The sequence below is a fragment of the Coloeus monedula genome (assembly GCF_965178545.1).
Source record: "Coloeus monedula genome assembly, chromosome: Z".
Classification (NCBI taxonomy): Eukaryota; Metazoa; Chordata; class Aves; order Passeriformes; family Corvidae; genus Coloeus; species Coloeus monedula.
The window spans coordinates 10820464-10838803 of record NC_138822.1 but is presented as its reverse complement, the minus strand read 5'-3'; the positions used below and the strand labels follow the sequence as shown (position 1 = coordinate 10838803).

At 40.4% G+C, this 18340-nt stretch overlaps 1 protein-coding gene across 1 annotated transcript; it reads right to left on the bottom strand.

Moving 5' to 3' along the window:
* Positions 1-1167: 1167 nt before the first annotated feature.
* Positions 1168-17211, bottom strand: ALDH7A1 (aldehyde dehydrogenase 7 family member A1). Its single transcript, XM_082301186.1, has 18 exons — positions 17014-17211; positions 16859-16912; positions 15903-15968; positions 14187-14267; positions 11758-11881; positions 11009-11141; positions 10341-10385; positions 9932-10009; positions 8938-9035; positions 7919-7960; positions 6243-6337; positions 5297-5381; positions 4901-5007; positions 4055-4171; positions 3515-3612; positions 3276-3349; positions 2435-2510; positions 1168-1665 (listed from the first exon to the last, which is right to left on the bottom strand). Exons 1-18 carry the CDS (start codon positions 17185-17187, stop codon positions 1611-1613), a joined length of 1602 nt encoding a protein of 533 aa, XP_082157312.1. The 5' UTR covers positions 17188-17211; the 3' UTR covers positions 1168-1610.
* Positions 17212-18340: the final 1129 nt, after the last annotated feature.

Here is an 18340-nt window from a genome sequence, read left to right as displayed (position 1 = left end):
TACTTTACCCTACAAAGAGCTTCTATTTTCAAGAAAAGCAGATGTGACATGAGGCTATCCAAAAATTATAGTAAGCAGCAAGAAAAGAGAATTCTTGAACTTATTTTGCCATTGTTAAGAGTTTCATAGTAACATGCAGAGCCACAGAACAGCATTAAAGAGTATTTTCTATAAACTGGTGCTATTTGCTGAACAATTAAATTTGGGAATTGAATTGTTTCTTTGCTCTATCTGCTAGTGATTATCTGCCTGCTTAGGGTATGTCAGTTCATTCTGTGTGCTACCATAAAACACTCTGTAATGAAATGTCCAAATACAAAGAACTAGAGGAGAGAATACACCTGGCAGTGAGAGATTCAGTAGGAAAAAAGCTTTGCAAGCCTAAGGTATGATCTACAGAACGTGACACCCAGAATACCTTCTATAACACAGATGTAAAATTCTAAACACTATGCACCGTAAAAGTACAAACAAAGCCAAAAGGAGACCAACTAGCAGTGTGGTATGGTGGACTTTCAACCCAGTTTGTATGGCATTGCTATTAAAACATCAACAAAATAAATCAATAGTCAAGTCAGACTCTTGGAATCTTAGCCCATAGTGAACAGTTCTGCCATGTTCAGAGATTGATTCCTCACTGAGAAGAAAAGAAATCCCCAAAACCAATGCATTAAGAACCTCAGAAGTTCCTTTGTGAAAAGCTAAAATCAGTCTAGTAGCATGGTGTTTTTTCTCATCCTGAGTCCTGAGCAAGGCTCCTAAATGAGCTGTTGTTGCCTGTAGTCTCCAGTGGCCAAAAGAAATTCCCATTTGAGGTGAAATGCAAGCAAACAATGTGCCTTTTCCCTGGAAAAGTATTTCCTCTGACTGCATCTCCAGTTCTCATCTCTAGCCAGTTTGGTTGTAGGGTTTCACAAGAGCTGGGACAACCTGAATTGGCTGTAATCCCTTCAAGTGTTAAAAGGCTATTCCAAGACACTACAGTAAACCTCTATCTCCCAACATGTGTGGTCAAAGTCTCCTTTCTGAAGGAGAGACAGGAAAACTAAAGCAGTGCTTTTAGTCCAATGATCCTTCTCCCAACTAGCAGCTCAGTGTGTGAAAATGGGCAATCCACTGAATGTTCCTGCTCAAAAACAGTGAATAAAATAAATGAGAAGCCCAAGATATCTCACAAAATGTACTTTTATTTATGCATTGAAAATTAGCCCTGTACTGCAGCCCAAATATCCCCCACAGCACCAGTTACCTGCAGGAAACTTGGCACACAGTTTGAAACACAGACCTCATAGCTAGAAATATTAGCAAAAAAGTGAGGAGGGAACAGAGGCAGTGTTGGTACTGAAACACAGTGTTAAGGCAACAGGTTATCCAGGCCACCTGAATCCAAGCCTGTGAGTTTTAGTCACCCTCCCTTCTTTCCAAAGACCACATACTTCCCATTTGAGGACTAAATTAGTAAATACATACATAGAAAGCGAAGCAATTTAAGAGTGGCTGATTTTCTGAAGAATTGGTTTCATATAATTATTTTTTATCCCCATAATGCTTAGGAGCTGCTTGATTCTGAAACACTAGGACGGTTCGTAGCACAGCCATTCATAAGGTTGTTACTGAAACTTGATTCCTTGAGCCAAAGGCAAATCTTTGCTGTAGTTGATTGTACTGAAAGAGAAACATGAATTTAGAGACCACACTTAATCACTGAGACAGATTATGCAGTCCACTTCCTACATACAAGCTTCTGATTCCTGTCACATCTAAATAAAAGACTTCTCAAAAGCAGTTTGCCTATTTAAAATTATGAACTAACTTAACTCCTGTTTTCAACATAGTAACCATGTACAGAGAAAAACCACATTTTCCATTAACTCTTCCTTTATGGTGAATCTTCTTTCTCTTCATCTATTTAATCTCTTACTAGGAAAACATCCAGATAGAAAAATCAAGGTGGGATTTCTCATGTTCATAAGCCTTTGCATGGGAAGCAAAGACAGCACAGGTAAAGGCTATGGAAGTCAGCAGAGGATACTAATGGTCATCCACTATGAGCTGTCAGATTTCTGGATAGATAACCAATTCAGCTCAATCACCCACCAGAGGCAGTAGTGGTGCCCTCATGATCCCCTCATTGTAGTAGCAACTTAGTGTATTTCCTGACAAGTTTCAGTAATTTTTCAGATGAGTTTAAAATCAAGAAAAAGGAGGGAAAAAACCCCAAAACCACCTTATTTTTTTTCCTTCAGAAAGTTAAGAAAAGATCTTTATAAAAACCCTCCAAATCTTCTTCTACTATGAACATGAAGAAAAGGCAATTACACTTATAGATGATTATCTCACATTCAGTAAAGATAGTAGCCTTGTAGTCAAGGATTCATATATTTTGAACTTTTGGAAGTTCATCTGTAATATAAATTTATTTGGTTTGTCTTACCAAGTAGATCGTCTCATATAAAGTTTCCATGAATCACTTCCAGATTCTCTTCCCCCACCAGTGTGCTTTTCACCACCTGTAACAAAAATGTTATAAACGAAAACCTATTTTTTGACATGGGAATCTGGACTAAATCCAGGAGGTAAGACATTTGAATAAAAATACATGGGAAAAAGTATTCCTTTACCCTTGTCCTATATCTGAACTAAATTACCACCCCATACAACACACAGAGCTAGCACTCTCCTCATGCTTGATGCAAAAAAATATCTGCCTGGAGTTCAAAGTCGCATCACGCTGGCACCCGAGGACCTTGTTTGAAAAACATTTTGTCTTAACATGAGACAAGAGTACAAGAATGTGCTGGTTCTTGTAGTGTTTAAATGGTAATGTAAATACTACTTCTTCCACCCCCTCACTTCCTTAAGTATACACAACAAGGAGAAATAAAGGCAAAAATGTTCATTTAAAGACTTTCTCACAAAAATACTATACACTGTACATCTTATAGAAACCTGCAAATATACACAAAATTGCTCGAGATTGTTTAAATTAAAACTGTTTTAAACAGTTTTCCACCTGGTCATATCTTTAAACACCTCCAGAATATAACTCTGAGTTACATTCCTTTGATGGAGGGGAGGAAAGGAAATAACATGTGCAACTTTTAAAAACCAAATACAGGTATTTTTATAAGTTTAAACCCAACTACCTCTAATCAATATCCATTCTCTGCTAAAGCAGTATGATTCAAAATTAACTTCATTGATTTCTTCACATTTAGTCATTTAAATGACTAAACCTTGAAAAAGGAGACCTGAAAAAAGCACAAGTAACATACCAAAAGCACCTCCAATCTCAGCTCCACTGGTTGGGATGTTAACATTCACAATGCCACAGTCAGATCCCTTTGGCCTATAAACAAAGGTAAGACACAATTCCTCCTTAGGATCAGGAAAGGCTCCCTTCCTAAAATGAGGGCTATAAAATGCTCAACTAGCATTATGCATAGTTTTACAAAGGACATGAAAGACTGTGATCTTATGCCTCAGGAAAGTATTAAAGTAATTTAAATTATACCCAAGCCAGCGGAAAATCCTTCCCAAATCCTTGGTAAAGATACTGCTGGAAAGACCTTGTTTTACTTCATTATTCCAGGCAAAAACCTCCTCTTCCTCCTAAAGGGAACATGTGTCAATGGTTAAGACATGGCTATCCAAAGCAAAGCAGTTACAAAGAAGCACTGTGAGAAAAAACCCAACATGCCACAGCCATAATGCAAATGTCCAGAATGGCAGTGGGCAAATACACATGTACCACGTCAGCAATACCTCCACTGCTGCACAAAACACAGTCTGCTTTTGAACAGATACAATCAGTATCAACAATGAACACTAACAATAGAAATCTATTCCTGTACAGATTCTCATCTTAACTCCAGTGCTCTTCACATAAATGCAGCCAAACAGCAAGGTGAACAGTGGATATGTCACAGTGCAAAATAAGAGCTACCACTTCTTGAAGTGCTGGGACAATTGCACGGATATGACACACACATCTGAGATCTCTCTCGTGACTCTGTTACCATCCTTGACACCTGTTTCCCCACTGTTATTTTACCTTAAATTTCAGCACATACAGTATGGGAGCAAATGTCTCAGTGTGGACAATGGGCGCGTTATGAGGAAGGCCAGTCACAATGGTTGGTTCAACATAGTTTCCAGGGCGGTTTATAACCTTCAAAATACATAAAAAATAACTAAGTAAGTTCCAGTCAGCATCCAGCTTGGTACTAGTGTAGGAAAGGAATCCATCATGGTCTGACTACTATAGTTGAGCAATCAGAAACAGAAGGCCAGGTAGTCTGAGTAACTTAAAATTTATTTAAGTATTTAAAATACAGAAGCATAACTTATATCTACTAAGGATGTAATCAAATTGTAAAGTCTAGCAGATGAAACTTCCTTTCTCCTACTTGTAAGCTACTTATAGAATTTTAAAGGTATAAAACGTTGCCAATGAAAGACAAGAAATCCCAGAATGGTAAGTCAATGTGAATTAAACATCCTGTATGATAAAGATGCACAAGTAGTTGTCTTGAATCTCCAGTATTTCCTCAAGTTTTATATTGTGAGGGACAACCTGCAATTTTCCTTTGTTACATGTTTGACATTTACCATTTAAATTGCTGTTTTTATTTTCACTATTGCTTGCAACTGGGGAGTGGTGTAAGAAACAGCCAAAAGCTCTTAACCATTTCTTGGAGGAGAAAGTAGCCTCCAAGTAGAACTGCCTTTACCCTGAAGACAGGATTCCAATTCAAACTGTCTCAGCCTGACTAAACTATCATCCTGTAGTGGCTGACAGGACAAACTGACGTACAAGCTTGGCCTTAGTCATCATGTTATTGTATTTTTTTTTTTCCTAGAGCACAAAATGTAGCAAGGAAAATAAAAGTTAAGTCACCTTTCCACCACAGACCACAGAGCCTCCCTGTTGTTTTGCTTGTTCTACTGCATCAAGGAACATTTTCACTGCTTCTTTAGTATGAAGAGGCCCATACAGAGTGTCAGCTAAAAACAAAAGATTCAGAAGCATACTTTCAGCAAAACTGCATATGTTTGCCAATATTCTTATCACGACATCTTGGGACTAACTGTTTAATCTGTCCAGGATAAGCAGTATTAGCCAGATTCTTCATCTTCCTTTCAGAGTTTGTATTCTAAATAAAAACAGCTATTTCCACCCCCGGTAAAGTGCTAAAATTAGATAGTTTGGATGTATAATCCCATCAGAATTTAAACAGAAAGAAACCAACAGCAACTTGTTTCCTAAACCCATGAGTTGGAAATAGCTACTTACAATCCCATGGATCACCGATGCGGACCTGGGCATAGGCCTTGGCAAGCTTTGCCACCACCTCATCATGGATGCTTTCATGGAGAAACTAAAATGTGGTAAGAAAGTTGTAAGACAGTGCAGCCTATGTAACTGTTCCTGAGGTACTACTGCACTTTGAAGGGGGCTGAATGAAGAATGGAAATAGTGCTGTTCCTATTCAGCAAATCCCAAAGTTAAAAAGAGACAGAGGCCTTGGCCTTCAAACAGCAGCAACACCAGAAAATGAAGATGTAAAATCTTCACCATGAAGATTTAAAACAAGCCAAGAAACAAAAATCTGTTTTAATTTTACCCCATCTCAGATCAGTGTTATTGATGTGCTCTGTAAACATTTCACTTTAGTGTTCTAGAACAAACATTCAAGAAATTTTATTGCTACAGTTTGAGGAATTACTGCCCTTCCAATACACCCAAATCAATTAACCCACATCCATTTTGGCTAATATTTACCCAATCAACCCAACTCTGAAAAGACTATACAGACACTGGCTGACACTCTAACACCGATAAACTTGTTGAAAATGATTGGTTAAGAATTACTAACGAAGTAGGCAACACACACCCCCTTGCTTTGCTGAAATATAAACACTGCACCAAAATTTGCAGCAGTCACAAGCAAAGCTCTGGCAATGAAAACAGATAGAAATTTCTGTATGCCAAGTAGCATTCTCCTGGCTTTCAGCATATTTAGAAATACATACAAACAAACTGTTTAGAGCTAGAATTACACTGGACTGAAACTATGTTCTTATTTTTCCACCATACTTATTTTTCACAAAACAAAAATGTGTTTCAAATATTATTTGTTGCTCTTCACAATATTAGGAATTGTTAGGCATTTTCTGAGCCAATCTGGAATTAAGATAAAATTCAGAGCTTCCCAGACAATACACATTTATTTACTCACCAGCCTTCTAGCAGTTGTGCACCTCTGGCCTGCTGTTCCCACAGCAGCAAATAGAGCAGATGGGATGACTAGGTTCAGATCTGCATCTTCGAACACTTAAAAAAAATTAAAACATGATCATGTTACTGAAGTAAACAGGCCATTCCCAACACTTAAGATGCTAAACAATATTAGAAACTGACAAGCTGGTCAAGAAGCATTAGGAAAAGTTGCACTAGCACAGCATGGTAAGATACAAAGAAACACCTTAACGCTCCTACTATTTCTCTGCAGCTGGAATTAGACACATGCAATTAGACATAAATGTAGGTTTGAGCTACTGAAGAGAGCCTTCTGCAAGAGTCTGCAAATAATTTCAGCTTCCTTTTAATTCAAGAAACTACAAACAACTTCTTGACATTTCTCCACCTTGTCCATCTCTCACTGAGAAGTTTATCAGCATAAAGTAGCAACTGTAAAGTGTATCCAGGCGGCCTTCCAGAAAGCATAGCTAAAACACACAGGTGTACAGTAATATAAAATGTACAATGAGCTGAACAAATTCATCTGGCAAGAAGACATTGAGATGTTTCATAAAGCTCAAAGGATTCCCAAAACACCACTGAGCTTAACCAGCCCCACAAAAGTCTCTTTAAGCATCCAAAACTACTATTAAGTTTGGGACAAAGTTCAACCAAACAATGACTTTGCAATTGTTCAAAGTCAATTCCAGACAAAGTAGGACTTTGATATGAAAAAAGAAACCATTTCCAAAGCATAAAACAAGTTTATACTACTGGCTACAAAGCAGCATAGGGAAAAAGAAGGACCTGCTCTAATGTGATTTTCAAAAGAGTAGATGAAATATACGTAAAAAGCACATTTGTCCAGAATATGAGAAAGGTGAAACAAAAGGCAACAGTATAAGAGGACAGCAATTTACATATTTATCAAAATTATATATTCTTTCCACCATGTTGCTCAGCTTTATAGTATTTATGTTGTTCATCTAGGAACTGGATCATACCCTAAAGAATTTAAACCTGAAAAATGCGCTACTGAAATAAATGCCTGCGTGCTTTTCTTTCAAGTATCATAAGTATCTTAGACTTTATATATATCTACTTTTACTCTAAAACCCTTGAAGTATAGTGCTCACGAGATTACATATAAAAGTGCAGTCAGGCATTGGAACAAGCTGCCCAGGGAAATGGTGGAGTCACCATCCATGGAAGTACTCAGAAGGTATGTGGATGTGGCACTTGGGGACATGGTTTAGTGGTAAATATGCTGCTGCTGGGTTAAGACTTAAGAGTCAATCTTAGAGGTCTTTTCAAAACTTAATGATTCTACAACTAGAACTATCCTAAAATCAAACTTACTTAGTTTAGCATTCTCCACAACCCATTACTGAAGCTTACTGCTTCTCTCATTCTGTTCTCCTCTTCAACACTGATTACTTAGAAGACCTTGGACTCTCACATTTTATTTTAAAACACTACCTCCTCCACAGTACCAAAGACAGAAAAGCCCGCAACATTCTACTATTCCATATGTACTACATGTACTTTTAAAAGTCCAGTGTGGCAGGGAAAAACAAACAAACATGCCAGAAAAAAGGGACAATTAGCTATAAATATTTGCAAACTAACTTCCAAATATCATCTATGGGACTAAATTTCTACAGTGCATATTACCAATAATGGCATTGTTTCCTCCCAGTTCCAGCAGGCTTCGACCTAATGAAAAACATAAAATAAGTTATGCCATGCACACATGTATTCGATGCACCTCAGTCAGTGAGGTCACCTTTAACTAGAGCTAAGCTTCATTAAACATATTTTTCCGGATGAACAAAAGATTTTAGAGATCACAGTCAATTCTTGCCAAAGCAGAAAATTACACCAAATACTACATCTATCACATGTTGTGAAGATACCTGCACAGCAGTTACGGCCCAGAGAAAGGCAAAAAATAGCATTGGAAAGAAAAGATGAAAACAGGAAAAATTTACAGCATAAACAGTGCAACATAGGTAAAGAATAAGGTCCTACAAAGATCAAAAGGCACATGAAATTTAAGTAAGCTCATTCATTTTCCCAGCAACTGTTTATCTACAATCTGAGGGAAAGAATCCCAACCTACATCTGCGTGAATATTTGCTATCTGTTCTGGTTTCTGGGGGGCTTTTTCACATTTATATGAACTTCAAATGTATAAAATGAAAAAAACATGTTTGCAAGGGGCTCTTTTTAAAACTAAGAAGTTAGAATCCAGCAGCTGAGATTCTTGCCTATACACTTTTAAATGTGTAATAAAAAACCAGCACCTCAAAAATCACTTTTCTACTGTATTTATCAGGAGTAAAAGGTGAGGGGGAATGTGTTCATGTATTCTATTCACACTGCAAAAAGATCATAAGCTCTGGTTGTTCACCCTGACAATCTCCATACAATCGAAGACTAATGAACACCACCAAACCCCTTCTCAAATTAATTTAGGACTATGGATTTGTGGATAACATGGAAAAAAAATCTGAGTTGTAACAGAAGTAACTGAAAAATGCCATCTGTATCTCTGAGCAGTTTCAAACTCCCATTTATCCAAAACAAAAAAGAGATAGCACAGCTGAAACAAACTGTTATTTTAAAATCTTATGGGGCACCGCTGCCTTCACCTAACATGGAAAGAAACAGAGAAGAACCCACACACTCACCAAATCTCTCCTGAACCATAAGCGCTACTTGCTTGCCCACTTTTGTGCTGCCAGTGAAGGACAAGAGGTCCATCCTCTCATCTCTTGCCATTGCTGTCCTGCACAATGGGACACAAAGCACTGTGGTCAACAAAAGACATGCAGACAGAAAAGCAGCTTGCACCTTCCACGTACATCAGCTTCAACCAGGGAGCTCTTTAAAGCCAGAGCCACTTCTTTGAAACATCAGGTGACTGAGCTAATGGCAGGAAAGCTGCTTCTTGGCCAGAAAAGAGGAACAAGGCTGTTTGCCTATACTTTTTCAGGCCAAAAAAAGCATTTTGTAGTAATTTCAGTATTTCTGTAGTAAGACTGAAACAGTCTAAAGTATATTGTGAGATTAGCTCCAATTGCTATGATCCATAAGAAAATACGCAAATCTATGACTTTTTTTAATGCTTGCCACATGTTTTGCTTTCTCTTAAAATGCTCAAAAGATATATTTGAATGTGTGTTTGTACTGGGAATTTCCACATTGTAAAAATCCAACTAAGTGATTTGGATTGTACAGCTTCCAAGCTGTACAAGATGTATACATCTATGAGCAAGTGCAGAGTCCTGCATGAGCTCAGAAAAGGGGAATTATTCTCTTCCACAACTAATCTAAAAGGCTAATGCACTATACACTGAAAACTCTCAATAACATGGCAGGGGGACTTTAATATCAGCTGTATTCCTTGGGTGTAAGCATATGCAGAGGTAGAATATTAACATAGTCATGTCTCTTCATTAAGTATCTGATAAGTTCTTTGTTAGCTGCTGATCTCACAACAGCAAGTAGACATACATATTATATTTAGCACAGGGCCAGAGTTTCAGACCAGATGATAAAAATCATGGCAACATGTGCATGTACTGGGAACTCCTAGACACCAGAATAACTTTATGAGAAGTATCTCAAAGAATATACCTTACCTCCTATAAAGGTTCACAAAACACAAGAAATGTTACCTACCCGATGTCTGCTCCACCACAAACCAGAGAGCAGATTGCTCCAGGCAACTTGTTATCCTCCAAGACTTTGGCAATTATCCTGGAATCAAAGATGTAAAAATGTTAAAGATTTCTGGCAGGTGCAAATAGGGAATGAACCATTAGAACTGGCTGGAGGTTTTGGGGTAGTAGTGATTTGGTTTAATTGTTCTCAGGCGTTAATATTAGATCACAAGACTTAGTAATTACCTATTTTAAGGAGCCTACTTTTATTTAGTATTTTAAAAGAAATCTTACTGGTAATGCAGAATAAGTATTTAAAATGCTGATATAGAGTAACAATAAACCTAAAGTAAGTATCACTATGAAATTTATTCTTTGGAGAAGTTCTCCTTTTTATTGAGATGAAGATCAAGGAAACCAGAACTCACTTTGTAACAGCAACACTAACAAGGGATGTTGTAGGAGCACCCTTCCTAAAAAGAAAAGAAAAAAATAAAAAGAGCTACATTATCTTCTTATTCTTTCCAATTCTTTAAGAATAAGAAATAATTCAAATAAGCAACTTTTATGGTCTCTGATCTACAGCACACTTTGATTAGGCTGGTTTTCAGGTACAAATGAAGACAGGAACTCAAGCATTTCCTTCTGCAGCTGAGCATTCAGAACTTCTACTGAAATCCATGTGGACAAGGGCTAGGCCAGACATTAGAGCGAAGCAGGTAGATGAAAGCAAAGCAGGAGATGGGAGAAAAAGTAAAGCTACTTATTTAGATTTTTAACCTTAGCTGTATCAACTCTGAATATATTAACTACCACTGTTGCAAGCTCTCAACCTGGGTTCTTTATTCACAGGCCATTTGGCTAAGTCCTGGATGCATCTGTACCTTAGTACCTCAAAAAAGAGGTTACCACAAAATAAAAAAAAAAAAAAAAAAAGCTCAGACTACAAACAGACCTAAAGATAAAGAGAATTTAAGCCCACATTAGACAGAATCAAATATCCAGAAACACCTGATACTCAACAGCAATTTAATGCCTGAGTTAATAGCTCTCTAATTTAAAAATACTGTTAGCTGGCTGGAGAGCCAGATCTTACCAGAGGCAAGCATTTCCACAAATCATTGCAATTGCACTGTTCCACCCATAAACTGCCACGGGGAAGTTGAAGGCTGTGATGACTCCTACTAACCCAACGGGATTCCACTGCTCTATAAGGGCATGGCCAGGTCCTGAAAGCAAAGCCACAAGAGAATGCATTCAGCCATTTCATGATTGAGGCTTTTTTATAAAGGGAAAATACGTAAGCAAGAAACCTAGCACCACTCTTCAGTCCACCACAGCACCAGCTTGTAAAGAGCTGTATTATTTGTGCTCTGCAGCTTACCTGGATCAAGGTTAGCTAGATTGTGCAAAAAGCTAGTGACCTCACAACATAAAGTTTTATTATTTTAGCTATTCAGTTAACATAATGATGACTGTGTGCTAATCAACAACTGACAAAGAGGTCTCTCCTTTATAAGTACACTTCCAAACCCTTTACATACTTTCCTCTACCACCTTTCATCAATAAAGAAATCAAAGACAACCTAATGCTTCAAAGAACAGAGAAAATGGATGGACTGACCTGCTTATCTGTCACTTTATTCTTTACTTCATTAGCTGGCACTACTGCCCACCACATCTATTCCTAAATCTCCCTAAATGACACACAGAACAGAGAGCTTGCTGCACTACCAGACCATATATTTAAGTTACACCTCCATATCTTCATTTCTTTAAGAAAAAAAAAAAAGAAACAACAACAACAAACACAAACAAAAGCAAAAAAATAACACACATACTTACTTTCTGAAGGCAAAATAGGTCCACCAATCATTCGGGACAAACCAACAGCGTAGTCACAGACATCAACATACTCCTGCACTTCCCCAACACCCTCGACAAAAATCTTTCCCATTTCCAAAGAGACCTGAAAAAATTCATATTATGACAATTTTTTTTACAAAAATCCCTTGGATCCCAAATATATTTTGTATCCCACTAATGTCAGGTGTTTCTACTCACCAAGTAAGATTTTACCACACATTTTTTCATCACAAGAGATTTACCTCTTCCCACTTACTCGCAACTTAAAGAAACAACACAATGGACAACTGGATAAGGGCCACATCCCAATACAACAGGAAGAAATTAGAAAAGGAAATAAATGAATAGATAAAAATTTTTAAAAAAACTGCTGGAAGGAGTGTCCAACACTAATGAGATTCATATGCTTAGATCAACAAAACCTTGGATTTACTTCAGCACGCTTGCCTACATTGTGGGCCAGGCAAGGAACAAGTTGGGAAAAGCGGGATTACTCTGCTCCAGCAAAAGAAAAGGGCTGCTCTTTCATAAGCAAACTACTCATTTTACAACATCTCACAGTGAATTTGAGAGATTTTGTTTGCAGATACTGCTGAAAATGTGTACACATGTTTAGTATTTTAGTAATCTGGGATGTTTAGGATCAATTTTTTTTTCATGAAGTCAATCATAAACTACATCCTTCTCTTAAAAATATGTTAGACTTACTCAGTTGAAATATATCGAGAATAAGCTGGTATTTGAAGATATCTTCACCCAAAAGTGAGAAAATTTAGGAACTGAGAAATCACTTACTTATCTCCACTCAATTTTCTAGACTTGCTCTGATAGCTAGGTGTGACCTTCATGCAGATATCACCTACCACTTTACACTGATGATTGTACTTTAAAAAGGCTGTTAAATGAGGAATCAGGTTCAAAGCACTTCCATGGGATTCTTCTCTCCATGTGAAGGTTAACATAAAGATGACTAACTGTATTTCTATGACCCCTGTGGTCATCTCAAGACAGAAGGAACAGCCCCTATCTGTGACCAAAAACAGAGGGGCATCAGACATATTTACTAAGAAACACAGCAGTGGGTCTGTAAGTGCAGTAGAAAGACCTGGATACTTCACCAGGGCATGGCAAGGCAAGGCTGGAAATTTCCTACAGCGTATGAGAAAGATGAGTTTCTACATAGTTACTATTTACATATCCTTAAGCCAGGCAAAGTCCTAAAACTTGAATACTTACTGCACTTCTTTCACCCTGAAGTTCCTCTTCAATCCTAGCAGAGCTGAACAGACATATTATCTATTTGGGAAAACTAAGAAAATGTGGCAAGAAGCCTTAAGTTCTGGTCAAGGAATATAGAGCAAACTTCTGTCTGTCCACACTCACCAGGGAAACTGTACTGTTTTTGAATACAGGAGCACGTTAGCACTCTAACTCCACCACAAAAACTGTGCTGAGGAAACAACATCAAGGGAAACAGCAGAACAAAGTTTTGAAGGTTAACAATATGGGCTTGACTACACATGGAGTTATTCACTGACAGCTGCTTCTGAACAGCAGCACAGACAGGCAAGCCCTGTATAAAGAAAGTGGAAGTTCCCCACTTGTCTCCTTTTCTTCCCTAGCAACTAGCAAGAGTTTTAAAGGAGCGGTCCTTCAGCCTTTATGTCCTGCACAGCACTGCAAGATCATCTCATTAAGACCATCTCAACTTCAGAAGCCTCATGTTTCCACATGTCACTTGGCAAATTCCTGCAGATCATGAGAAAGAGCTCAAGGTTAAGAGCTCTGTATTAAAAGAAGGTTTTTTTCAGGATACTTTTAGTATTAGAAAATGCCCTATCTGACAGACAAGAGAGAAAATAGCAGGGCAACAGTTGCACCACTCCTCCCAGACAGGCCCATAATAAATTAACTTTTCTTTTCCTATTATATATTGTCATTTCATAGAATCACAGAATCATAGAATGTCCTGAGCTGGAAGGGACTCATAGGGATCATCAAGTCCAGCTCCTGGCCCAGCACCATCACGTGCCTGAGAGCATTGCCCAAACACTTCTTGAACTCTATCAGGCTGCTGCTGTGACCACTTCTCTGGGGAGCCTGTTCAATGCCCAACCACCCTCTGGGTGAAGAACCTTTTCTTAATAACTAACCGAACTCTCCCCTCACACAGCTTCAAGCTGTTTCCATGACATAATACTTTTTAAAATTTTTTCCTTCTTTTCAAAATTAAAACTTAATTAGGCAAGCTAACAGAACTAACAGCAATTATTTAACCATTACCAAGGTTAGTATTGCAGAGAAAACTGTTAATATCACTGAAAAAAACCAGTGTTGACACACCCCTTACCCTCATTCCCCACTCCCCCCCAGCCAAAAAATTTAAGCTACTTCTCAAAATACCTTACCAAGCTTCCTAGAACTTTGATTTTTTGTCTCAGGGCATCACCAATCTGTCGCACTATTTCTCCACGTTTAGGTGCAGGGATCTAGTCAAAACAAAACAGAAGAATCTATGTGAGATGCAACATCTCTAACTTCTGCTGTATATATACTGCTAGTTTTCTGTCCTTGTACTAAGCAATCACTGACTGCTGTGCTTTTTCTTTTATCTTCCCAAGATAAAGAAAAGTAACGCTGTTACTTGTTCATTTTTATCATGTGCACTGCTTTACAAGAAACTGTTTTCTGTCTCACAGAGACTGATAACACTGCACACATTTTGTCTGTTCAAAGCTTCAGTTCCACTGAATATTGCCAGAAGCATTCAGATTGTTAATTCTGTTACTCCTGTTCATCTACGTCACCCGCAATGCCACCAAACAACCAGCTGCACCTCAAGAAATGAGCTTTTTTCATAGAAGTGCATTTATTGGTTTCTGAGCCTTGAAGTGTACTTAATGCCACATTTTCAAACTTCCTTTCAGTATGATATTTAGTTTGTTAAAAGAAATTAAGACACACAGAAACCTCAATCATGAAAATATTGAGCTCATATACCAACCCTTAATAGATTTTTTTAATGTGGTATCAGTATGGTAAATAACAATCAATAGCCAGGATCAATTTGCAAACCATATGCAACAGGATTTACAGGATTAGAACAGCAGTTCTCTGTAAAAACAAGACTGAGGAGAAATACATAAACCATGCAAGCATATCTCTTTACAGACAAGTAAAGTAAGCTCATTACGAACAACAAAATTCACAAATTATTAACAAATAGCTTTGAGAAAAAGTCTTCAAGAAACATTTGATGTGTTGATTTTGTATGTGTTGGATTGCTTTCAGATTATTACCAAAAATGTTACAAGTCACCAAAATTGTAACAAAAGTACATGTACTAACATATCCTGAGGAAGCTGTTGTGTTTGTCCTAAACTTTGTTGTCTTCAGACAAGGCAAACTACTTTGATGGCTAAAACATAGAATGCTTTCAAAAATGCTCTCAAAATCCAGGTTTCAGGTTCTACCAAAGCAACACCAGATAGCTGTAAGAACCAAGCCTGGCACAGCCATCAACAGAGTGGGTGCTGGCTGGGCACAGCTGGTGCAGCTGCACCAGGAACTACAGCCTGCTAAGGAAAAATAGCTTAGCTACTATACACAACATAATACTAACGCTTTTGAACAACACAGTTGTCCTGTGACATATCAAGTCAGTGGGTGAACAAAAAAACCCCACATTCATAACTAGCAGTCTTCTTCATGCCATGAGAACAAGATGATCAATACATGTTACACATCCAAATACTCCACAGAATTCTCCCAGAAGAAAGCAGGTGGTGACAGGAAGTGAAACATGCACAGGGATAGTTTACTTGCTACAAGGTTTCTGAACTTCACCAGACCTGTTGGGAACAGCTCACAGACACAAGCCTCGGTAACTCTGCCAGGGTTTTCAAAACAAACATATACCACAAGTCCATGTCCTCATCTTTGTACCCCAATGGTACCACACACAAACTGTCTGGGTTTGTTTCTTGAGGTCTCTATTGCAGATTTTTGCTTTAGAGCACCTCACACAGTATGAACATATTTTTACACCTCCCCCAGACAGGGGAATTTAATAGCCTGGCTCTGACAGAGATCTGTAATTTAAAAAATAGTCTCCATTAACTTACATCAGCCCAGACCTTCCATGCCTCTTTAGCCTTCTTTACTGTTTCTTCATAATCCTCCAAATTACCCTAGATGAAGAAGCACGTCAAAGTTAGGAAAATCAAAACCCCAACAGAAATGCCACAAAAAAGCTGCATCCAACTCAAGACATTTTTATAGAGTACTTGCACTACAGGATACCACTTTTACAGGATATTTGTATCCTGACAGAATTTGGCCCGAATGACAAGTTGTTTGAAGTCACTGTCAATGAAAAGAACATATGCTGCCTAAATAAAAAAAAAAAAAAAAAAAAAAAAAAAAAAAAAAAAAACAACAAACCACCATTTTCATGTTAGAGGAAGTTCCATAAAAAATAATGGTTTTATACATGTTTGTATATATACATACACGCACACACATATATATACATCCTACTCCATCAGCCTCACTGGGCATCAAGGGCTAGTTGCGTCCTAATACACAAAAGGAGTCAGTTTATACAATAGTGCTATTCTTACACTAAAAACTTTCACAAATTTACTACTTGAATGCCACGTTGCTCTTCTTCCTACTTCCCCCGGAGCACTCAGCCACAATCTACCCCTAATCTGCAACTCCCCTAGGAACAAACGAAAAGGGAAGGGAGGGACCCTTGCTCTTCCCTTTTCTGCTGGCAAGAGTGCGAGGCGGAGGGCTGGAGAGACAAGACGAAAAGTAAATAAAAGAAGGCAAACAGCCTGTTTTTCTTCCCAGGAAAGCAGCAGGCATATTGCCAGCAGCAGGCCCTGGCTGCGACGAGCCCCGGCGGCCGCCCTGGACTGAGCATCCCCGGGACCCCTGACGTGGTTTCGGGAGTTTCGTGCCCTTCGCCAGCGCGGTCCGGTCGCGGGCAGGCGCAGCGCCCAAACCAACGCCCCAGGACGCCTCGCTCCGGCCACAGGGCCCGCGGAGCTCCTCCCGCCCCGGCCGCGCTCACCTGCCGGACGCTGGCGATGGGCTCGTTGTTGGCGGGGCAGTACGTGGTCACCACCTAGAGCAGGACGGCAGCGGTGAGCGGCGGGGCCCCTTCACCCGGCGAAGGGGGCGCGACCCCCGAGGCCCCGCCGCCCCTCGCTCCCGCGCCCCCCGCACCTGCCCGCGGCCGCCCCAGCGCCCGTTGTACACGCCCGGGTTCTCCTCCTGCAGCCCCAGCTCCCGCAGCCACGCGTAGCGCTCCTGGCTGATCAGCAGCGTGGACATGGCGGCGGCTGGCGGCAGCCCTGCCCGCGGCAGCAGCGCAGCGAAGGCGCGGCGGAGCCCCAGCATGGCCGGCGGCCGCCAGCGCGGGGGGACGGGGGCAATGGCGGCCGCGCCCCGCCCGCCCGCGGCCATTGGCGGCGCCGCGCCCGCGCCCCCCGCCCCGCCCCGCCCCGCCTGGCCCCGGCCCCTCTGACACCGCCTGGCCCCGGCCCCTCTGACACCGCCAGACCGGGCCCCTCTGACACCGCCTGGCCCCGGCCCCTCTGACACCGCCAGACCGGGCCCCTCTGACACCGCCTGGCCCCGGCCCCTCTGACACCGCCAGACCGGGCCCCCTTGACGGTCCCAGCCTGACCGGACCCCCCTGACCCCGCCTGACCGGGCCCCCCTGACCGAGGCCCCCTGATCGGGGCCCCCCGCACTGCCAGCGCTGCCCAGCCCGTGTCCCGTCTGAAATCCATCCACACTCTGCTTCTTTTCGAGAAGGTACGACTGAGGTAGGACCTCATCGATCTCTATGAGTATCTGAATGGAGGGTGCCAAGAAGACAGAGCCAGGCTCTGCTCAGGGGTGTCAAGCAATAGGATGAAAGGCAACAGGCAGAAACTGATGAACGAGAAATTCCACCTGAACATGAGGACGAATTGACTGTGCAGGTGACTAAACACTAGGACAGATTGCCCAAAGAGAGTGTGGAGTCTCTTTTGCTGGAGACACTCAACAACCATCTGGACGCGAATCTGTGCCATGTGCCCTGGAATGATCCTGCTTGAGCAGTCAGGTTGAACCAGATGACCTGCTGTGGTCCCTTCCAGTGCGATCCATTCTGTGATTCTGTGTGATTCCATATGCCCTTCAAGAGCTGCAGGGGCAGAGGAGTCCCCAAGTCAGGTGTTTCTAATTGCTGCAGAAAATGAGAGCACAGGAACAAGGGAAACATATCCTTATGCAACAAATAACAACAGTAATATGCAGGAGTATGCACAACCCTTTCCATTCCATTGAATCTCAGTTAAAAATCTCAGTGTCTCTGGCTTCTAAGCCAGCCACTTTATCTACAAGCCAGTGTTTGTGGCGTTACATTTTTCTTTCCCATATGCAGGACTAAAGCCCTTACTTGATATGTGCTCACCTTGCAAAATTGGAAGTGATTTCTATCCCATATTTTTACTGTAATTACACTTCAGTGGCTTTGGAAATTTAGATGACTCACTGTGAT

Excerpts from the sequence above, each read along its gene's own strand:
- ALDH7A1 (XM_082301186.1), bottom strand. The coding sequence starts at position 17,187 with ATGCTGGGGCTCCGCCGCGCCTTCGCTGCGCTGCTGCCGCGGGCAGGG. Across the intron at positions 10,386-11,008 it reads TGTGGAAATGCTTGCCTCTG|GAAGGGTGCTCCTACAACAT; the intron begins GTAAGATCTGGC and ends TTTTCTTTTTAG. Across the intron at positions 1,666-2,434 it reads TATATGAGACGATCTACTTG|TACAATCAACTACAGCAAAG; the intron begins GTAAGACAAACC and ends TTTCTCTTTCAG.